The sequence below is a fragment of the Strongylocentrotus purpuratus genome, unplaced genomic scaffold (genome assembly GCF_000002235.5).
Source record: "Strongylocentrotus purpuratus isolate Spur 01 unplaced genomic scaffold, Spur_5.0 spur5_scaffold_12, whole genome shotgun sequence".
Classification (NCBI taxonomy): Eukaryota; Metazoa; Echinodermata; class Echinoidea; order Camarodonta; family Strongylocentrotidae; genus Strongylocentrotus; species Strongylocentrotus purpuratus.
Genome location: NW_022145597.1, coordinates 6,287,320 through 6,311,651, shown reverse-complemented (window position 1 = coordinate 6,311,651; position 24,332 = coordinate 6,287,320). Strand labels below are relative to the sequence as shown.

The 24,332-nt window shown below is 37.6% G+C and overlaps 2 protein-coding genes across 4 annotated transcripts in view; both read right to left on the bottom strand.

Moving 5' to 3' along the window:
• LOC755633 overlaps positions 1-2,014 on the bottom strand; it is a 36,411-nt gene extending 34,397 nt beyond the window's left edge. Inside the window, exon 1 of one of the 3 annotated variants that reach the window (XM_030981696.1) lies at positions 1,100-2,014. In XM_030981696.1, the coding sequence (XP_030837556.1) occupies positions 1,100-1,220 (121 nt within the window). In that variant the 5' untranslated portion in view covers positions 1,221-2,014. The remainder of the gene's footprint in view (positions 1-1,099) is intronic. The other 2 variants (XM_030981695.1, XM_030981694.1) reach the window with 2 other exon arrangements.
• A 7,422-nt stretch (positions 2,015-9,436) lies between these two features.
• On the bottom strand, positions 9,437-17,515 carry LOC578884 (2-acylglycerol O-acyltransferase 2-A). The gene is made up of 6 exons (XM_030981698.1): positions 17,348-17,515; positions 14,098-14,250; positions 13,220-13,560; positions 11,411-11,585; positions 10,626-10,825; positions 9,437-9,823 (listed from the first exon to the last, which is right to left on the bottom strand). Exons 2-6 carry the CDS (start codon positions 14,235-14,237, stop codon positions 9,669-9,671), a joined length of 1,011 nt encoding a protein of 336 aa, XP_030837558.1. The 5' UTR covers positions 14,238-14,250; positions 17,348-17,515; the 3' UTR covers positions 9,437-9,668.
• Between the last annotated feature and the right edge of the window lie 6,817 nt (positions 17,516-24,332).

Sequence of the window (24,332 nt, the reverse complement as noted above, 5' to 3'; positions counted from 1 at the left end):
TTAGAACTTCCCTAAAAAAGGTGGGGCTTGAAAATGTCTTCAAGTGGGAAAATAATGACAATTAGTTGTCAAATCGACTTTAGGGCTATAGAGCCCAAAAGTAATAGTCTTGATTTTCAGACAATTGTACCGAAAAGTCATACGTTTTATGCTGCGCAAAGATTCAATCAGTTTAATCTTGGCCATCACAAGAAGTGGGTTATTGATGTAGACAAATGCTCATGTACCCTTTACAACTCTTTTCATGTATGTTATTACCAAAGAAGAAAAAAGCCAGTCAGTCACTAAATAGTGTCTGACAGTGAAGTCTAGCAAGTAAACAGGTTTCCTTGCATAATTTGAATATGAGGACACTGCTAACGTTTAAATTTCACACACAGATAGGACATACATGACATATTCATAATTCCTGCAAAGTTCTACAGAATTTGAGGGTGGCTGCAAAAGGGACATTGTAGTACCTTTAAGATGACAGTCACCATTCCAGATTGTATGTCAATGTTGTACTGAAAGAGATGTTAACCCATTTTCTTTTATCCCATGTTTCACCATTGATATTATATGTTTGTTAATTAAGAATAACAGTAATCAATATAATAAAGTAAAAAATAATATGGAGGAGTTTTAGTATTTGCGCTCCTACATGTAAGTAATATTATACTTATTTAATTATGAGTCATCTTTAATTGGCTTGAGTAATTTTCCTCCTCCTCCTCCTCCTCCTCCTCCTCCTCCTCCTCCTCCTCCTCTTCCTCCTCCTCCTCCTCCTCCTCCTCCTCCTCCTCCTCCTCCTCCTCCTTCTTCTTCCTCTTCCTCCTTCTTCTTCTTCCTCTTCCTCCCCTTCCTCCTTCTTCCTCCTCCTCCTCCCCCTTCCTCCTCCTCCTCCCCCTTTGGGTGTCAGAGATCAGCAGCACCAAGCTGCCTCTTTTATCTACGATATGATCTATTGACCCCCCCCCCCCCCCCCCAAAAAAAAAAAGAACAAAAAAAAAAAAAAAAAAAAAAAGTACATCTATTTTTTTCTTCACACAATCACAATATCTGTCAATCCAGGATTTCACAGAACTAGAACATCTCAAATAAATTTATTTTTACTTACCTTTATTTTGATTTGGCAGGACTTTGGATTGTGTTTCGTGCAAGCTTTTCTGTTCAAAAATCACTAAACTCAGATCAGAGCTGCCCATTAATATCTTCCCTTTTCTTCTAATTCCATCCATGTTGGCTGATTTAACTCCTTTGGTTGTTCCTTTAAAAAGTTTTAGGCAAAGAAAGGGGATGAAACAGAAGGCTCAGATGAACCCCTACATAAATTCTTGTGGTGCCACTCACAGAGGTAATTGGTCTGAATCTTCCTTTCTAAATTCCAAATTAATCCAATCTATGGCAAAGCTGATCGGATCATTTGATGTTTTGTGCTGCAGTTTGAAGAGAAGTCCTGTCCCAATAGTTTAGTTAGTAAAATGATGTTGAAAATCCAATCTGAGGTAAAAAGTCTATTCAGATGGTTTAGGAATCTGACGAACCAAGTCCAATCCTTTTCGACATTCTGGAACCATGCCAGTGTAGTTACAGTGTACCAGGGTACATGCAGTTGATTCCCACAGCTAGCTAGTGTCACTCGCGTCTGAGGGTCACTCGCGGTTATTCTACCGCTATGATTCCGGCGACTCGATGTGTCAACATGCTAAAATCTCGGCATGATCGGTTTCGGCGCGTCTTGTCGCTTTTCTCACCTCAAAACGACCCTTCAAAGACTCGCATAAAATTATTAAAACCACTAACCAGAACAGCTTTTCAAATTTCCAGCACAGTGTCAAATGATGATATATGGTATATTTGTTGCACTGGTCAAAAACAGTCAAATTTAGATGATTTTTCCTTATGGGTCCGAGCACAGGTTCCCGGAAACGTTATGGTTTTCGCTAACAACACAAGGTGCCTATGTTGCTTACTTCCGCATACCACAACGAAGTTTCGTGACCCTCATGGCTAGCCTGCCAATGCACTATCATCACACAGCTGACAGAAACGTAGTCTGTATTTTCAAAGTCAGTTTTCAATTTACAAAACAAATCTTTCAGTAAAAATCCAGCTTTTAAAAGAACATATTATTGTCATAACTTAAAACATCATTCCATGTTTTAAGTTTTCGCGAACAATGCAATGAAAAGTAATTTCTAAGTCAGATTAGTATAATATGTCTGAATTTAGACTAAAAAGTTTTTGTTTCTAGATTGAATGATCGTTGATAAGATCATAGATGGCGTCCTTACTTCCAATCGACTCGCGCAATTTCAACCTCAATATTTGCTCGCGATCTCTATCTCTGTCTATGCATCGCAATGATTATGTAACGAATTAACGATGGCTTATCAAAATAGGCATATTCTATGTTGGTGGCTGCCCTGTAGATTCTCTCATTATTTATATCAATGACGTTTAGGATCTACTCACGCCACAAGTGTCGCCTACCCAACGTCAATATGCTATATGACCCCTGATTATTTGGCCCTTTATACATGTGAATGATTTGGCTTACGTGATATAACCGGATCTCAACGGGCTTTCAAAATAATCAACTGAAAAGCAAGCTGATATTTGTTTTTCTTCTTTTTTCTAGTTATAATAATCAGCAATGTCATGACAACGAGAAAGACAGAAAGATAAAGTGATTGCAGTAGGCCCAATATTGCGCTATTATGTCGGGGGCGTATATAGAGGAACGGGGCAGTGCCCAAATCGAATGAGCTGGGAAAGGGGTGTATGTGTGCAAGAGAGACAGAGAGATCGAGAGATAGATAGACAGAGAGAGAGAGAGAGAGAGAGAGAGAGAAAGAGAGAGAGAGAGAGAGAGAGGTGATGATGGATTGAAAATGTAAACAATATTTTGAGAGGATAACTCGATGAAAGCTTTTATAAAGTCATCGTTTTCAATTAAATTTGGTCTTGAATAGGAAAAATAATGGGGGGGGGTAGTAGCAGAAGAAGAAAAAGAAAATAGATTTAAGAAGAAAGAGTAGTAGAAGAAGATGGAGATTAGCATAGACGATGGATATTTGGGTTCAGAAAAAGAAACATCCTCCACCAGATGTGTCCCATTACTATGTCCCATTTGCAGGCCAAAAAAATGAAAAAGTTAAATTCCAACTGCATTTGAAAGATAATACTAATTTAGAACTTCCCTAAAAAAGGTGGGGCTGGAAAATGTCTTCAAGTGGGAAAATAACGAATATTAGTTGTCAAATCGACTTTAGGGCTATAGAGCCCAAAAGTAATACTCTTGATTTTCAGACAAATTGTACCGAATGGTCATACGTTTTATGCTGCGCAAAGATTCAATCAGTTTAATCTTGGCCATCACAAGAATTGGGTTATTGATGTAGACAAATGCTCATGTACCCTTTACAACTCTTTTCATGTATGTTATTACCAAAGAAGAAAAAAAGCCAGTCAGACATTCAATAGTGTCTGACAGTGAAGTCTAGCAAGTAAACGGGTTTCCTTGCATAATTTGAATATGAGGACACTGCTAACGTTTAAATTTCACAGATAGGACTTACATGACATATTCATAATTCCTGCAAAGTTCTACAGCATTTGAGGTTGGCTGCAAAAGGGACATAGCACCTTTAAAACTATGATGAAGAAAGGAGAAAAATAAATAGAAGCAGATGGAAGTGAAGAAGAAGCAAAAAAAGAAGGAGAAGGAGAAGAGGGAGAAGAAAGAGTAAAAAAAAGAAGGGAAGGAGAAGAAGTAAAGAAGGAGAAGTTTAAAATAAGAAGAATGAGAAGAAGAGAAAAGAAAACAAAGAAAAAGTATAGAAGAAGAAAAACAAAAACGGAAGAAAAAGAAGACAAGGAGTTTTTAAATTCTGATGGAAATCCATTTATATCGGTGTATATTTTTCTATCTCTCTAAAAATCGGATTAATAAAATTAATGATGCATGCTATCATTTCATTTAAATATCAGGTTTCCTCCGCTTATATTGACAGACGGCTATAAACACCCATGATATTTTTTAATGTAAGCCAACTAATGACACATTGTATTCTTTTCATTCTTAATTCTCTCATATCCAACCTATAAAATCGATCTAATTCACCTCAAAGAAACCCTATTCATTGATTAATCTCTTACGATTCTCCTAATCCCTAATCCTTCCTTATCTAATTCTTACCTTACGCGAACGCCAGAACCAAGTAACAATCGAAATTCGTTCTTTCTTTGTTTCACAAGATTATGGTACCTTTTCCACAGGACCTTGTATATATTAACGTAGCTCCTCAAATATATAGAGGAAGTAAATGGCAGGCTTTGTTAGACCCGACATTGTTTTAGCGCTCTTTGCTCATTTATAATAATTATGTAGCAATTAAAAAAAGAAAAAACCCACTGCTGATATAATACACTTTAGCACTTGGCACTCAAGCAGCAGTAGGATAAATACAACCTGAATGGAATGTACTACAACGAAAGTAGAAGATTAAAAAGAAAGAGAAAAAAGTACATTCTGTGGAGTAGAGTAGGACCTAGAGGGGCATTAGTGTTTATGGGGAAGGGGCTGCAAGCTGGTGAAATACAGGAGGGGGGGGGGGGAGGGTGGAAAGTGTCTTACCGTACTATTCCCCCGCCGCTGTCTTCTATGCCATATTGGTATATTCTCCCTTTTTTATTTCATCATTATTATTTTGCTGTCATTCGATCGGAGGGGGTAGTTCCCTTCCTCTATAAGCTTTACCATTGCAACATGTTTTAATTTCCATTCCCTTCTAAGCTAACAGTTACTGTATTTTCTAAATTATATACCATATCAAAACCTTTATTTTATTCACTATTCTTTATTACTCTCTCTTCTCTCTCTCTCTCTCTCCTATAACATGGACCTACTCTCCGACTCTCTCTCTTTCTCCTCCCTTCTGGGCCTCGGACAGGGGATGTTGGGGTGGGGTGAAAATAACATCAACCTTGTCTCTTTAGGGGTTAGTATAGAATTTTACTAAAACGTCAACTGTTCTAAAAGTATGTGTGGATTGCTTTTCTCTTTCTATCCTTCTTTCTTTTAGTTTTTTGACTATCATAGATTTTTTGGATGATTAATCCCCCACCCCCAGCCATAGAATCCTGATTACGCTACAGTCATCACTAAAACCATTACCTTGATTCATCATCAATAGTATTCCAATGCTTTTCATTCTAGTTTTTAAAGATTATTTTTCCTCTACTTCTTTATCCAACCCATTCCTCTTTTATTCACTTTTTCCCCCATCACAAACAATATTCACGGGAATGTTGGGCAACTCAAATGAAAGTTAAAGACAAGCTGTACACGATGGTATTTCATATTACACTCAAAATAAACTTTATTAAACAATTCACTTCTCTAGTTCTTTGATTCTCAATCACATGCAAATATATATTAATTCATGAGAATTCCACAATCATCAATCTCATTCATTTTATATTTAGCTATAGAAAACAAACATATATTAAATTATATCAAGTTAAAATTTAGTACAAAAATAATAAATTCAATTGTTGTATGAGCAATTTAGAAAATATAGATTTTCATACGTTACTGACCACAATGCTTATCGTAAAACATGATTTCACACAATATATCTTTTCAACTTCACACGTTTTATCAGAATATTGATATTCAGTATACTTCTTAATGAAGAATCAATAAATACTTTTTTTTAAATCTTCACATAATTCTAATTCCAATTTATTGAAAATAGATTGATTAATTGATTGATTATTATATAATCTTGTCAAAATAGATATTCATGCACAATAATGTGACATTCACATTTGAATAATTTACATTCGATACATTTTCTCCAAGGTAAGAAATTAAGTTACATGCTTAGATAAAGCAATGACAATGACATTATTATCACACATGATTGTATTCTTGCATTATAGCTGGTTGAGAGACATAGTTGCGTCACCGGCAGTCACTTTTGATTGGTCAGGCTTTTCAGGGAGCACTATATAATTCCCTCCCGTAGAGATTGTATGTGTGTGTTTTTTTTTTGGGGGGGGGGGGGCATTCAGAGCTCCATGATTTATCCTACGACCACGTACGTGAACAAATTTCACAAACTATCTTTCTTAATATGTTCTGTCTAGCAACTGACCCTCACAATCATCAATATGAACAAGTTAAACTGGCAGCATTTAACAACTCAACTATATAAGAGTTTATAAAAGTGACCTTTGGTAAGGCATTAATCCTCATTACTGAGTCCCTCGGAGAGGACCTTAAGCTGTCGGTACCCTGGTTACATACAAGTATTCAAATACTGTCTTAGCAGTAATGTAATACGAACAAACAAAATTTAAGATTATAGAGCAAGTTAATAGGCACTGTTGGATTAATCCAGGCAACGGTGAAGAGATTTGCCTCTAATGCCCTTTTTTGGCAATTAAGGCAAGAGGTGATTAGAAGGCAAATATATTATTACTGGTATATTTGTTGAATATTTTAATTTGAATAAAAATATACTCTATTCTAAGTATAGCAGCATTCATATCAGTTATCATTGATTTCTATGTTGTATATGATATTTTCTTGTCAAGTTATACAATGTATCATGATAATCATCAAATAATTGCACACAACATAAAAACCTGAAGAAAAAAAACAACAACATCACACTACCGGTAGTTCTTCGAGTATACACCAAAACTCTAAATCAAATAAAAATATATCAAACAATATTTCAAAAAAAATCTAACACCCCAAAAATGTTTTTTTTTTTTTTTTCATTCCACATTTTATTCTTACAGTTCAAAGCCTGTTATAATTGCAGTGATAATTGTTTTTAAAGAAATCTTCTTTTGATATCAGAATGAGGTAATGACAAGCTCTAGCAATACGATAATGGTTTACAATTATTTCTATTATCTCATTCTCACGCAAAAAAATCAACATGAATACACTTTCCAACATTAACAAGGAGATGGCAGATGGAAGTTACAGTGCATGGGTTCGGCATGAGTCCGCATTTACTGTCATTTTTGTGATATTCGTCACTGTGTTATACAGTGAAACCTGCCAATAAAGACCACCCATGGGCGACACGAAAAGTGGTCTTTACAGACAGGTGGTCTTTATGTACAGGTTCCTTAAGTACAAAACTGCATCTGTGATATAAAGAATTGGATGTCCATTAACAAGTTGAAATTGAACGACAGTAAGACAGAGTTTTTTTATTGCTGCTTCACCACACAATTTCAGAAAATTGCCAGACATAACTCTCACCATAGGAAATATTTCCGTAAAACCTACAGACACAATTAAAAACTTGGGCGCATTCTTTGATGTTCATATGAGTATGAATTCACATATTAACAATGTTAGTAGAACGGTCACTTTTCACTTAAGGAACATATCACAAATTCGTAGATATATTGATCAATCAACTTGTCATCATGCTGTAAGGTCTTTAATTCTCTCTAGACTTGATTATTGTAATGGACTTCTTTCCTCTCTTCCAAAGTTACATGTAAACCGTCTCCAGCGCCTACAAAACTGGGCAGCACGTCTTGTGTTTGAGGTCGGTAGAAGTCATTCAGCTCAACCATTAATTAATTCCCTTCACTGGCTTCCAATTCAACAGCGAATCATTTTTAAGTTACTCTTATATGTCTATAAATCATTGCACCACCTAGCTCCTAATTACCTGTCTAATTGTTTAACTTTATATACACCAAGCAGAAATCTCAGATCTTCAAATGATAACCTCCGTCTAAATTATCCAATTACACGTGTCCAAGCCGGGGATAGGACTTTCACGGTAGCAGCATCCAAAGGGTGGAATAATCTCCCCATGTCCATCAGACAATCTGCCTCTATCGATATTTTTAAGAAGGCTCTGAAAACTCATCTCTTTACATGAATTCTCCTCTATGTTTAATTATTTAATTTAATCAATTGAATTTAATATTTTATATGGAATATCTAATTGTAGCCTTTAATTACTACATGTAGTAAAGACCAATAATATTATTTGATGTTAGCGCTCTGAGCCTTATGGGAATGGCGCCCTAAATGTTCATTGTATTGTATTGTATTGTATGTTTCAATGAGAAACCATTTTCAAGAGAAACAAATAATATGGTCTCTGTAGACAGGTGGGTCGCTAAACCAGGTTTGACTGTATATAGTGTAATACTTTTACATGCAAGAAGAGAAAGGAGAGATGGTGCACATGAGAATTTCACATAAATTTAGAAATCACCAAGCTAACAATATCAACATGAATATTCTTTCCCCAACATTCAACAAGGAGATGGCAAGCTGAAATAATACAGTGCATGGGTACCCTGTCATTGCAATTTGTGTGGTTGTCGTCATTGTGTTATATATTGTCCAATACTTTTGGAGAATGGAGACATGGTGCACATGAGAGTTTCACATATCAATTTACAAAAACAAAAACATAACATACTCAGAACATCAGAAAATAATGGCTTGAACCCCTGTTGAACTAGGGGGTATTTCTTGATAGGCCTACGGGTTCGCTGTGTGCAGACTTGTACACACATTGATGGTATTTCCACCAAGTCTGGTGTCAGCGAAATATGGCCTTGCAGTGAAAACTGACGACTCACTCCCTTTACATTCCTCATATGTATGATTTTAATTACTGAAGCCCTTGTAATATCACTGCCACGAAATGTTGGATGTTGTGCAGATTGAATCATTTTTGCATAGATTTCGTTGAAGAGCAGTCAAAATTTCAGAACAATTTTTAATTTATTTTTAAAGCACATCCTTTGTCGACGTATCCCTTCAAGCCCTTCTGCTAAGCACATGGCGAGACACAGAAAGTGCATTAAAATAGTTTGGAATGTATATAGAGTAATGAGGCGACTCCAAGCATTACGGATAGATATTTCCATAGAATTTTTAATTTTGGAAAAAGAACAGTACAGACATTCTAAGAAAAAACTACAAAATTAATGATGTGATATATAAACTTATAATATATGTTCACAACATTTGAGATTAGTATCAACTATTCATCGAAATTCATAAAATATTAAAATTTAAATAGCTTTGTTACAGAATGACCGAAAACTATACCTCCTGCGACATTCCGTAACAAACCTATGTAACATTTAATGTTTCATGAATGGTTGATGCAAGACCCAAAATGCTGTGTAGAGGTGTTGTGGTCTACTGGATAATTCTCCCAGCTGCAGATAACAAGGTACGGGGTTCGAGTCCCGCGGCGGCACTAATGTCCTTTGGCAAGATGTTAATCTACTTTTGCCATTCTCCACCCAGGTGTTAAATGGGTACCCGGCAGGATGCAAAAGTTAATGTGGTTGGATAAGCAAGTGTGCGCTTGTAAATTGGCAACTGGCCGGAATGCTCCCCAGGGAGTGGAGAATGTGCATACATGGTGTGCGGGGTAAGCCTGAATCCGATGACCAGGATATATATATACTGCACCTAAAGACAAAGTATTAGGCGCATTATAAATGTGATCTATTATAATCATTAAAGCATCTTATACTAGTTGATATATCATCTCATTTTATCACAATGTATACGGTATTCTTTATTCAAAATGGGAAATTCTCTGGAAGTGGCATTCCGTAACACTTGGAATTGCGTAACAGAAATCAGCAGGCACTGATCCCAGCTGTTAGATAATGGAGAGTCTCCTATCCGCCTCCACGCCGTATTTGGCCTTGTTGTCCTCGAAGAGTTTGATGAGGGCATCTTTGTATTTTTGTTGAAGTGCTTGGATCTCCTCCGATGTTGGGTTGGGGTTCTTCTCCACCGGGATGGGTTCACCAACTGGAAGTAATGAATGAACAGAGAGAAAAGAAAACAATTGAAAAAATAAGGAAATGAGGATGGGTGGTATTCCGGTAACACGTACTAAGTTAGTCCACACTTTTATGGAGTGCCAGTTGCCAACTCATGCATTTACCCTGCGCAGATTATTTTAATCTTTCAATGAAAAGTGTCCAAAAAATGAATTTTGCAATGAAATGGGAAGAAAAAGATAATATGAGTATGAACTGAATTTCAACAAAGTCTTTGGTAGATTATCTGTGTCATGAATATTGAAGGAGGAAGATGAAACCTAGCATTCCATAGAAGTGTGAACTAAAATTCTTGTTTAGTCTGGACTTAGTCCCGGCTTAAGTTATAAGAATACCACCCGATAGCTCTATAAGAGAGTAACGCACTGAAAAAATACATGTAGCGCGGACATACATGTATTAATTTCCTTCTTAAATTCTACTAAAACATTAATGAATTAACATCCATTAGGGGATGCAAGCCATTAACTTTAATACTGAACTACGGTAAAACCAGAAACGTTCATGCCAGGAAACTTTCATGAATTGTAATGAAACTAATTTTCATGGCAACAAACACTCATTTATTGCAAAAAAAAAATCAGTCTTGTGTCGGTTGTCATTCAATTATTTGTGGCACAAAACTTTTGCAACCCCCCGTGAAATTTGCAAACATTTTGTGTGTGCAAATTTTGTTGTTGTTTTACAGTCAAATATGGGCGTTGCTTCTGGCATAAAAGGAAGACAGGTGGATTTTATAAAAAAACTAATTCTTCAAGGCAACCACTCACCGATTGTATTAATATTCTTTCTATAAGGCAAGAATCCCACACTGTAGTTGAAGATTCCTCGCCCGTGGTAGAGGGGCGGGGCGAATCCAATCAATTTGGTAAGCATCCCCTGAAACCTCCTGAGAAACGAGCCCTCGGGGTTGGAGATCTGTTCATAGATTTCCGTCTCGCCAAACGAGTAGACTGGCACTAAATGGGCACTGTCGGAAAAGAGGTAAAGTGAATCTTGTTAATAAGTCAAACCTGCTTTAAAGGAAGTGTATAAACAGTTTTAATCTTTAAGTATCATCTGTAAAATTGATCACCGCACAAAACTTTAATGATGCATTGTGTTTTACATTGTCTTTAATACTAATTAAGTCAGTGCATAAATAGATTAAAAGACATGAAAAACTCACTTGCACAAACAAGTTGTAATAGAAAAATGGGTAGGTAAGTAGCATAATTTCCGCCAAATTACTTGAGCAGAGATTGTAGGAGGTACTTCTGACATTACCTTGTTAAAGATATTACTCAACTCAACAACATTCTAATTACTCTCATATAAGCTCACAAGCTGGGAGGAATCAATTCAAGGGTAATAATCGGGAGCGCCAGGAGTGTCAAGTCTGACAGATATGTGCACTATATAAGGCCAGTTCTGTTTAAAATAACTTTATATTTCTTCACGTATGTTTCAATGTATACTGATTTTATCACGTATTCAGATCTGAAAAATAAATGAAATGAAATTAATTAAAATTATATAAAACTAAACTACTTTACAATCTGAATCAGATACATACCCATGTTCCATCGCCTTGGCGATGAAGCCCCTCCTCCTGTTAAGATACAGCTTGTAAGCATGGGGGTGGGCCTCTAATGATTCAATAGCCCCGCCCACAACCAGCACCACTGCATTGCCTTTCCCATTCTCACCCAAGAGATAGTCTATACTCTCACGACTGCAGTCACACATACCTGTACAAGGGTTAAAATCACACTCACATCAGATAATCAGATTTAAAGTTAATCTAGATTAAAGCTGGCCTAAAATGATTCAATAGCCCCGCCCACAACCAGCACCACTGCATTGCCTTTCCCATTCTCACCCAGGAGATAGTCTATACTCTCACGACTGCAGTCACACATACCTGTACAAGGGTTAAAATCACACTCACATCAGATAATCAGATTTAAAGTTAATCTAGATTAAAGCTGGCCTAAAATGATTCAATAGCCCCGCCCACTACCAGCACCACTGCATTGCCTTTCCCATTCTCACCCAGGAGATAGTCTATACTCTCACGACTGCAGTCACACATACCTGTACAAGGGTTAAAATCACACTCACATCAGATAATCAGATTTAAAGTTAATCTAGATTAAAGCTGGCCTAAAATGATTCAATAGCCCCGCCCACTACCAGCACCACTGCATTGCCTTTCCCATTCTCACCCAGGAGATAGTCTATACTCTCACGACTGCAGTCACACATACCTGTACAAGGGTTAAAAATCACACTCACATCAGATAATCAGATTTAAAGTTAATCTAGATTAAAGCTGGCCTAAAATGATTCAATAGCCCCGCCCACTACCAGCACCACTGCATTGCCTTTCCCATTCTCACCCAGGAGATAGTCTATACTCTCACGACTGCAGTCACACATACCTGTACAGGGGTTAAAATCACAATCACTTCAGATTTAAAGTTAATCTAGATTAAAGCTGGTATTCTTTCAATTCAACAATAAAGCTTCTTCTCTGAGACTGTGAGCCTAGGGTGGGTCTTCAATGATGCAATTTGCCCCCCCCCCCCCCCCCCCCCCAGCACCGAAACATTGCCTTTCTTGCTGTCACCCAAGAGATAGTCTATACTCTCACGACTGCAGACGCACATTCCTAAAAATGATAACAATTGTAACAGATTTCAAGCACAAGTAACTTTGGATGATTACACCTTATCTTTTGAAAAAGACATTGTTCTTGCTCAAATTTTCTTCATACTTACTTAAAATGGAAGGACTAATGTGAGATCAAGCATGAGAGAAATATGATTACAATTTCTTGTCAATTTTAGACAAAATGTTAGGTGTGCAGACATAGGGCTCCCCTTTAAAGACATATAGAAGTGGGGTCTCATGGGGAATTTGACACCGTTCAGGTGTTATTACCCAATAACAGACGTCAAAGAATGGGTTTAGCCTTAAGTTTTATGACCATCAGGCTTTAAAGCAGGACTGCACTACTTGCGCCCTATATAGCCAACAATGCCTATCGGTAAGCGGTACCCATTGATCCCCCACGGTCCTCTATTTCTTATGTTAATTGAGAGCTGACTTGAAGAGATAACCACCTGCCAGTGACCGCGCAGGGAGGTCTAATCCCTCCTGGCCAAACTAGTGCAGATAGGCTTTAAGTAATGCTCTGTCTTTTCCCCACATGATAAAGTCCTTATGTGACATTTACATCAACTGAAGACTCTATGAGAGACGAGGGGATATTTCTTGATTAGCCTACAAGTCTGGTGGGGGCGAATAATGACCTCTGCACATTGAAACTGACGACCCTCCCCCTTTAAACAAAAGAAAAGAAGATAAGACGTGGACAAACCAGAACTCATGACGTAATCCCTGACCAGGGGGAAATAGAACCACCCTCCCAACGTCAGCAGGGCCGGCCTCATCCCGGGAAACTTCTCTGAGAAGCCGCACGCCTCGGACCCGAAGCTGACGACCGAACCCATGCTCATGACCCCGTGGGGGTGGGAACCCATCATGTAGTTGTTCTTCGGGTCCAGGTCCGCGGTCTTGATCAGGTTGATGGGGAAGTAGTTCCGCATGTGGACCCAGATCCTCCAGCGGCGGATCCAGTTGGAAGGGCGCCCACCACGGACAGGCGTGTGACGGTCATAGTAGATCCATGCTATAAGCAAAAGGATGATCCAGTAGTAGCTAGCAAGGAGAGAGAGTTGGAATAGAAATTTTGGATGAACACTTTAAAATGGATATAACTGTTAGTAAGATTTGTCTAATAATGTTGAGAATTCAGACATTTCATATACTACATGTATCATAAATGTAACTCAAATCTATGAATCTCAAATATTCTTCAAATGTTTGAAAACACATTTTTTGCTCATCTAATCAATTATGAGATCAATATCATACTTAATCTTTTTGTGAGTATTTAATTTAATCTTGATTAAGTTCGGAAATTAAGAAAATCTATTTTCATTAGTTCTAATAATAATAATATTTGGTTCTTGTATAGCGCATACTGAAATCACATTATATAAGGTCTCTATGCGCTACCAAAGAGCTTTGGAAATTATTATTACCCGTAAGCTCCGGCAGCCCTAATCAGCAAATAGTGCATTTCAAGAAATAATCCTACCAGGTACCCATATACCTTACCTGGGTCGAGTGTGGCAAATGTATATTAAAATCCTGCCAAGATTTCTGTCAAGATCAAGTTATCCAAACACTTACCTTGTGAAGAATAGAATATAGGCAGATACGAGTATGGACAGCAGCCCTTGGAACATGAAGCAGAACCACCATTGGAAGACAGCAAAGGTCTCCAGACGCCGGTGGAGCGGGATCCGCAGGGGCGCGAGTTCTAACCCCATCACTTTCCGGGACCTGTGGGAGAGGGAGAGGGGGAGAGGGGGGAGGGGGAGGGGGAGATGGGGGGGGGGGGGAGAGAGAGAGAGAGAGAGAGAGAAAGGGAGGGGAGAGAGGGGAGGCGGAGACATGAATGGAGAGATGGGGGAGAGAAAGGGAGGAAAGTGAAAAAGAGAGGAAGAGAGAGAGAGAGGGGAGAGAATATGGGGAGAAGAATAAGAAAAAGAAGAGTTAGAGATAGGGAAGGGGGAAAAGCGAGGAAAATGTTACCATTATGTGGGTTATGTTTGAGAACCATAGCACACTCAAAGCCTCCTGGAACTCTAAAATATGTACACAGATTATTAATGCTAACAGTTTCAGAATACTATAGGAACAATCTTAATTATTATCTCATGCTGAAGATACTATAAGTACCTTAAAGGAAATGGTACAGGAACTCGGAATTTCAAATTGGTAGACCTATAATTCATCTGCTTTTTCTGGAGATCAATGCGATGGCCTGCAAGATTACAAACATTTCCTAGTCGCAGTGAAATATTCAAATAGTGAACAGATAACAGAGAAAAAAAAAGTTTTTTAAAAACTATTTTCAACTCTGAATATATTTTTTTGTCTATCTTTTGTTCCAACGCTAAGCCTAAAAATATATTTTTTGTCTATTTTCCTTTTTTTTCCATTAGGAAATAGAAGAAAATGGTCTAGTGTTCCAGGAAATACCATAAAAAATATGGAGAAAATAGCCAAAACATATATTGTTCACACATGAAAAAAATGATGAGTGTTATTATAGGTCTATAGCCATTCATTACTTACAGTATGCAATGGTAGAAAGTATGCTAAAACCAGATGCTTGCCTATTTAGAAGTTCAAACACCACTATCACGCTTTTAAATTTACCGTACACAAATACTGCTTCCTTGCACTCACTTCTTCCACATGATAGGCCTACACAAAAATTAGAAACTGATATTCCACAATAACAGACTTCCTCCAGTTGATTAAGGAACCTGGATTGCAATGTGCGTCTCCCACAACAGCATATACTGTTATGGAATACAGTCGATGAACATGTGCATGTACATAGTATTCGCTAGTGTTTTAATTGGCAGAGTACTGGTAGTTTAATAATCAAGGGAAGGATAAGAACAAGCTATTTGGTACATGTAATCTAAGTCTTGTATTGACTTGAGAAGTGATAACTGTAACCTCTATTTTATCTTGACCTTTTAAGGCAAAGTGTCAACAAAAGTACATGTATTGTATGTGGGGTTAGAGGGTGTTTGTGCCCCCCCCCCCCTTCTGACTTAAACTTCAAATGTGCAGATTTGAGTCTTGAATGTTCAGTAGATCTGACTCCTACACTTGTTGATTTTCCACCTTTGGTTAATTTATGGACTGATTCGGTCAACTTGTGGAGTATAGCCATGGCATATGGGTGTGTCATTGTCTCAGCTGATTGGGTGCGAAACACGGAAACAGTTCAGGCAGTTGAATACCTGTATATTAGTTTAATAATAATAATAATATTTAATTTTTATTATATAGCGCTTAATACAAATGTCTCTAAGCGCTTTACAAATATACTATTACCCCGGTCATTGGATTCAGTGCTTGCCCGCACACACTGTGTGCACAATCTCCACTCCCTTGGGAGCATTCCAGCCGGGCGTTACTTGCCGCTCACAAGCTGTTTGACCAACAATGACGGCCGCATCCTACCGGGTACCAATTTTAAAACTTGGGTGGAGAGTAGCAAGTGCAGGTTAATATCTTGCCAAAGGATATTAGTGCCGTGTCGGGATTCGAACCCTCGCCCTTCGCATCTCCAGCCAAGCGCCTTAAACCACTCGACCACGACACTCTTACTCTATTTTATGTTTAAGGGGCATTTAATCAAAATAAATTTGCTATTAAAGCAAAATAAGTCTTGATGTGCCCAAAGTGACCATATATATATATATATATACGGTCATATCCTTGATCTATATTTGGTGACAAACAGATTTTCAGTAATCTACTGTAGTACAGTATTCAATTAGCTTGCCCTGGGTTGAGAGAGGTAACTGGACATGAAATACCTTTTCAAATCTTGGAACAATGCACAAGGTGACCTACACAAATCTCCCCCAAACCAAGAAAACAACAATCCAGAGACATGCCACAAGTAAGTACATGTACACTAGATATTATGACAAACAAATTATTGTTTATCTACCAGGCCAGGGTCATGAGTAAAGATCAAAGTCCAATCCCTATTGTGGTGGTATTAATATAGGCCTGTTTTCATCAGCTAGAAATTGCCAAATAACCCGCAATTTTAATTATCCCGATGGCAAATTATTCAGCTAATTTGCGTCTTCATCAGCCCGCAGTTGCAATTAGCGGGATATTTGGTCGGGATTGTCATCCCAAGATATCTTGGGAAAGTTTGCAAAATATCCAGCTATTTGTCCTCTGCGTCTTCACCAGACCGAAGGCTCGCACTATGCGCTAAACGCTCAGCAAAATATCTCGAGCTAATTTCTCAAGGTCGAGTTTCAAGTTTCGAGGTTGAATCTCCAACTGATGAAGACGCGATTTGTAACTTCAGGATTATTTTCCAAAATCAGAAATGGCGGGCTATTTGGCAATCTCGAGATGATGAAAACGCGCCTATTGTGATGGTATTAATATGTGATTTAATAGAGACCTAGAAAACAAATCCTGTAAGAGACAGTCAAGCAGAAGATAGTCAAAACAAAGTATCACTTGGCTGATTATTAATGAATTTACTTGCAGCTCTCCTTTTTAATACCTTAAAATGTGGATGTGAGATTAAAGGAGAATGACACCCAACAAACATTAGCTGATAATCTAATTCAAAACTGTCAGACAGTTAAACAAAACAATCTCTCCAAAGTTTTCAGTTCCCTTGCAAGACTTTTTCCCAGAACTTTGATCTCTAAACTCCTTGATTATGCTCAGTCTTGAAATACATAATTTAGCTAGTGTCACTCGCGTCTGAGGGTCACTCGCGGTTATTCTACCGCTATGATTCGGGCGACTCGATGAGGTGTCAACATGCTAAAATCTCGGCATGATCGGTTTCGGCGCGTCTTGTCGCTTTTCTCACCTCAAAACGACCCTTCAAAAGCTCGCATGAAATTATTAAAACCACCAGCACAAATGATGATATATGGTATATTCGTTGCACTGGTCAAAAACAGTCAAATTTAGATGATTTGTCCTAAATGGGTCCGCCCAAAGTTCCCAGAAACGTTATGGTTTTCGTTAACAACACAAGTTGCTGCTTACTTCCGCAGACTAGACCACAACGAAGTTTCGTGACCCCTCATGCCTACCAATGCACTATCATAAGACAGCTGAAAGAAACGTAGTCTGTGTTTTCAAACTCAGTTTTTAATTTACAAAACAAAAATTTCCATTTGATCAGTAAAAATACAGCATACACGTGTTTTCTTAGTAGTCAGGCAAAATAAACCATTAAACCAAACATGGCAATATTATATTATATTCATGTTGATCGATGCACTAACTTTTCTTGGTCATGGGCAAGATTATGACAAGCGGCTGGAAGGGGGCGGGGGGGGTGGTGGGGGGGGGGGGGAGGGGGGGGGGTGGGGGGGGGGGGGAGGGAACTGCCAATGTCAACATTTCCTGAAACATCCCAGAGTACAGGAGAACAGGCGCGGATCCAGGGGGGCCGAGCGTGCCTTGCCCCCCGCCAAAAAAAAAAAAAAAAAAGAAAAAAGGAGAGTGAGAGAAGGAAAAGAAGGGAAAGAGGAGAGAAAGGGAAAAAAGAAGAGGAAGAAGAAAAGAAAAGAGGGAAGAAGAAGATCGGGGGAAGGACTTGCCTCCCCCCCCCCCCCCCCCCCCCCAATAAAAAAATAAAAGAGAAGGAAGGAAAGGGAAAGAAAAAAGATAAAGAGGAGATAAAGGGAAGGACAAAATAGAAAGAAGAAAAGAAGGGGGATATCAGTTGCAATTTTCCCGCCAACAAGTTGTGGATCGGGGGGGGGGGAGCAAAAGACCCTAGCCCCCCCCCCCCCCCCCCCGTCCCCGCTAAAAAAAAAGAGAGAAGGAAGGAAAAGGAAAAGAGGAGAGCTAAAAGGGAACAAAAAAGAGGAAGAAAAAAAGAAACGGGAGAAAAGAAGCGGAGATCAGTTGCGGTTAATCCCGCCAACAATGTGTGGAGCGGGTTGGGGACCAAAATGACCGTGCCCCCTCCCCCCCCCCCCCCCCAGCAAACCTAAAAGAGAGATAAGGAAGGGAAGGGAAAGTGAAAGAGGAGAGAAAGGGAAAGAAAAGGGGGCCACTGGCGTACTGATAGGGGAGGGGGGGGGGGCTTTGGAGAAATAGAATTCAAACGTGGTTTATCTATAACGGTGGTTTACAAAATGCTGAAATGAGATAATTTTCCTAAATTTACAGCCAGGCAAGAAAATGCTTCTTGAGATGCCTACATATCAGGGCCCGCGGAACGGCGGGGATCGGGATCCTCGAGCCCCCCCCCCCCCTCCCACACTTTCTTTGAAAAAGTATATTAAAGCGAAATAGAAAGAAAGAGAGCGAGAAAGAAAAAATAGTTAACTGCCAGTGTCACATTATAATGGGGTATATGCTCATCTGACCGTAATTAAACGCCTAAAACCCCTGAGCTTCTGGGGGCTCTGCCCCCTGGACCCAACCATGAGCCCTTAGGCGGGCCCCTCGATACTCATCTGACCGTAATTGAGTGCATAAAACCCTTGAGATTCCGGGACTCCGCCCCCTGAACCCCAAGCCAATTAGTGACCTGCCATTGTAACAATTAGGTATCAAAATAATGCTCATCTGACCGTAATTAAATGCCTAAACTCCTGAACTTCAGGGGCTCTGCCCCCTGGACCCCGTCTAGGGCGCTAAGGCGGACCCCTGAATGCTAATCTGACCGTAAATTAAAACCTTAAACCCCTGAGCTTCCGGGGCGGACAAGGTACCAACATATGTTCATCTGACATCAGGCGTGGTCCCCCAATAAACGCCGGCCAAAAAAGTGAGGAGTGTAAAGGAAGAGGACGTAGGAAGAAAAGGGAATAGACAAAGAACATAATTGAATTCAGACAAGGATTAAGAGTCGAGAACGGTCCAACGAATCGTCTTGTTTCTCTAATGAATTAATGAAGCGTCAAAGCTTCCGAGCTTTGCGCGGGAGAGGGGGATGAATTAAGACGAGGATTAAGAGTAAAAAACTGTACAACGAATCGTCTTCTTTTTCTAATGATTTAATGAAACGTAAAAGCTTCCGCGCTTCGCGCGGGAGGGGAAAAATTATTTCCAGACGAGTAGGCACGTATGGAAGGCGGGGGGAGGGGGTTAGGGGGTTGACCCTCCCCCCTTCGGTTTTTTATGTGTGTATTTTGGAGCACCCCCCCCCCTTTTGTGTGTTTTTTGTTTTTTTTTTTTAAATTAAAAAAAAAAAATATGCCAATGGCTGACCTAAAACAGGTGACCTCACCCCCCCCAACGGAACAAAATGTCAAATTTTCAAATTTCGAGACCCCCCCCCCCCAAAAAAAAAAAGTGTCCTCTTCCCCCCCCCCCCCCCCCCTAAGAAATCCTGGATCCGCGCCTGCAGGAGAAGAACTGATCAATATTTCAAACACTACATCACTCATTAAAATTGTTATCAGAATGAAATATATTAATTACCCATCTTTTGACACCAAATACATGGTGAATAGAGGTTTTAGTTCAAAGTTATCTTTAAAACTCGATGTAAACACACCAAACAGGTCCTTAATACACTAATGCATGTATACGCATATAGTTTATACACATGTGGGCAAAAAATGTTGTTTTTGTGGAAATCAAATCCATAACTTTGGATTGCTATAACTTTTTATTGAAACAGTATATAAACCTCTCCTTCGCACAGGATATTTTCGTTGTACATAAGCAAATTCCTGGAAAGTTGTGAAAAAATTCAATTTTCTGATTTTGATCTATGGAAAATAATGTTTTTTAATAAAATTCTATTTTTGGAGAAAAAAAAAATCATGTTTTTTACTTAAATTTGCAATTTTAATTAATCCCAAATTATTTGAAATTGGTATCAAAATGTAGATAATTTAACTCTTTTTCATATGACACCAAACCCATAGTGGTTCAAGGTTCCTTAAAATGTTATTTACAAAATACTATTTTGTCGTCAAAAGGGTGACTTTTTTGGTGGGGGCGTCCCCCTGGCCACACCCACCATTTAGAACATGCCACATGGTCAATTTGTTATGTGGAGCTATGCGACCTTCACATCTGTGCACATGAAAATTGGTTTCCTTCCCAGCTAGGTTGACCCCCTGGCTCCTGTATTATTAGTGCCGCGGCAAGATTAGAGGCGCGGACCTTGTGATCCACAGTCCGGCGACGTATCCACTCGACATAAAGTCATCGTTTTCAATGAAATTTGGTCTTAAATAGGAAAATTGAAGGGGGTGGGGTAGTAGCAGAAAAAGAAGGAAAAAAAAAGAAAAAGAAAAAAAAAAAAGAAAAAAAGAGTAGTAGAAGAAGATGAAGATTAGCATATACGATGGATATTTGCGTCCAGAAAAAGAAACATCCTCCACCACTTAATTCAGGATGGTTGATGGAGAAAAATCTGATGAAGAATTAAGGAGAAGAAAAAGGAGGAGAAGAAGAAATAGAAGCAGAAGTGAAGAAGAAGTGAAAAAAAAAGAAGTAAAGAAGAAGAAGAAGAAGAAAGAGAAGAAGAAGCAGAAGGGAAGAAGTGAAAAAGAAAAAGTGAAAAAGAAAAAGAAGAAGGTGGTAAGATTACAAGTGGAAAGAATTCTTTCTCGATACTTAGAGATGGTGCACATAGTGTACGGGCTCGAAATCTAGTGACATGGGGAAATTTTTAATAAAAAGTTAGGTTATTATTTAGGGTGCTTTATGTAAACATAACGGCATTACGTTTGTGTTAAAGTAGCCTACATGAGTTAACACTCTTCATGCTCCAACTACTCGAAGTTTGTTCTAATATCTCTTTGCTTTCATTTTTTAAATTCTGATGGAAATCCATCTATACCAGTGTATATTTTTCAGTCTCTAAAATCTGGATTTGAACCACACTTTTAATAAAATGATGCATGTTATCATTACATCTAAAGATCAGGTTCCCTCCGCTTATATTGACAGCCGGCTAGAAACACCCATTATTTTTTTTTAATTTAAGTCAACTAATGACACATTGTATTTTTTCATTCTCAATTTTCCCTCATCCAACCTATAAAATCGATCTAATTCACCTCAAAGAAACCCTATTCATTGATTAATCTCTTACGATTCTCCTAATCCCTAATCCTTCCTATTCTAATTCTAACCTTATGCGAACGCCAGAACCATTAATTACTACCAAAATTCATTCTTTTTTTGTTTCACAAGATTATGGTACCTCAATAGGCGGGGTTGGTCACTGCAACGTGTTTTCATTTCCATTCCCTTCGAAGCAAACATTTATTGTATAGTTTCTAAATTATATTCCATATCAAAGCCTTCATTCACTATTCTTCATTATTCTCTACTCTCTCTCTCTCTTCTACAATGGACTTACCTCCGTCTCTCTGTTTCTCATGCCTTCTGGGCTGTTAATAGAATTTTACTAAAAAGTCAGCTATCCTAAAAATATGGGAATTGTCTTTTCTTCCTTTCCATTTTTTTTTTTATGTTGCTGTTGCTTATCGTAGATTTATGGATACGCCACGGTCATCATCTAAACCACTTACTTTGATTTATCATCAATAGCATTCCAATGCATTTCATTCTAGTTTTAAAAGATTATTTTCCTCTCCTTCTCTTTCCAAATATTATTCCCCCCCCCCAATTTACTCCCATCACAAACAATATTCACAGGAGTGTTGGGCAACTCACATTTAGTTACAGACGAGCTATACACGATGCTATTTCTTTTTACACTCAAAATAAACTTTATTAAACAATTCAATTCTCCAGTTCTTTGATTCTAAATCATATACAAATATATATTAACTCATGAGAATTCCACATCATAAATCATATTCATTTTATATTTAGTTATAGAAAACAACATCTATGAAAATATTTCAGGTTAAGATTTAGTACAAATGTAATAAATTCAATAAATGTTTGTATGAGCTACGATAGAAAATATAGACCTTCATATATTACTAAAGATAATGTTAATCGTTAAACACGAATTCACACAATATATCTGTTCAACTTCTTGTTTTATCAAAATGGGTGAGGTTAATTCACCATTTTTATGATAGAATATTTTAATGAAGAATCAATAAATACTTACTTTTCATTACCCTCCATTTCATTGTTAACATTTCATACTTTTTTTTTTAATCTTCACATGATTCTAATTCAAATTGATTGAAAATAGATTGATTGATTGATTGATTTCTAAATAATTTTAAAAAAAATACATATTCATGCACATTTATGTGACATTCACATTTGAATAATTAACATTTGATACATCTTTTCCAAGGTAAGAAATTAAGTTACACGTGATTGTATTCTTGCATTATAGCTCGTTAAGAGACATTACAGAGTCCCTCAGAGAGGACTTAAAGCTGTCAGTTGCAAACTTACAAGCATTCCAATGCTTTCATAGCAGTCATGTAAAACAAACAAACAAAATTTAAAATTACAGAACAAGTTAGAAGGCACTGTTGGATTTAACCAGGCAATAATGAAGAGTCCCTTTTTTGGCAATTAAAGGCCCACTGCACTACTTGTAGCTACTTGCGCCCTCTATATAACAAACAATGATCAATCGGTGACCATTGGTCCCCCATGATCCTCTTTTTCTTATGTTAACTGAGAGCTGAGTTGATGAGATAACCACCTGTCCAGTGACCTTGCAGGGCTGTCTAATCCCTCCTGTAAACTATGGCAGATAAGCTTTAAGGCAAGAGTCGATTAGAAGGCAAAGATGTTATTACTCGTATATATGTTGTAGAAGTTTTAATTTGAATAAAATTATACTAGTACCCTATTCTAAGTATAGCGCCATTCATATCAGTTATACAGTTATCTCTGATTTCTATGTAGTACATGATAGTTTCTCAACGTGCATGTTTCCGAAGATCCTTTTATCCCCGACTCCATTCATCTTTTCAATTCCAAAGCAAAACATGTTTGATTACTATAAACCTACCATGTCAATGTATCAATATAAATGTAATATAATATAAATTTCAAATATATGCCATGAATATTGCATCCAACTATCAATTACCGTTTGAGCCAGTAACTACAATCTATGTGTCATCAATAAACTTAACAATAAAAACGATGCCGGTAATAATTATACTACTCAAAATGGTAATCGATAATAATAATAATAATAATACAAATGACAATAATAATAATTTATGTATTTATTATCATTTTAAGATTTACTATGGAATAATCATTGATATCAAATAATTTAGCTTCATATTTTGTAAAATGGAATCTGATATAACCTCTTTAACCACCATATATACCGTGGCTTATATATATTACGTCATCTATTGTATGTTTATCATATGTGCATGTTTATCACTGTCCTGTAATATTTCATTTATATATCTGTATCGCAATACTCTGTAACCAGTGGAAAACAAATTTCCTGAAAAGGACAATAAATTATTATACTTACTTATACTTCTTGTCAAGCCTTACGATCAAATAACTACGCACAAACAAAAACTGAGTATACAACATCATACTTGTTTTTCAAAGACCAAAACCCTGAATCAAACAATATTATATCAAACAATATTTCAAATGAAAACCAACACCCAATAACGATTCTTACAGTTCAAAGCCTGTTATAATTTCAGAAACAATAATTTTGTCTGACTTATCAGTGAGTATACAAGTGAGTATACAATATCATACTTGTTTTTCAAAGACCAAAACCCTGAATCAAACAATATTACATCAAACAATATTTCAAATGAAAACCAACACCCAATAACGATTCTTACAGTTCAAAGCCTGTTATAATTTCAGTAACAATAATTTTGTCTGACTTATCAGTGAGTATACAAGTGAGTATACAATATCATACTTGTTTTTCAAAG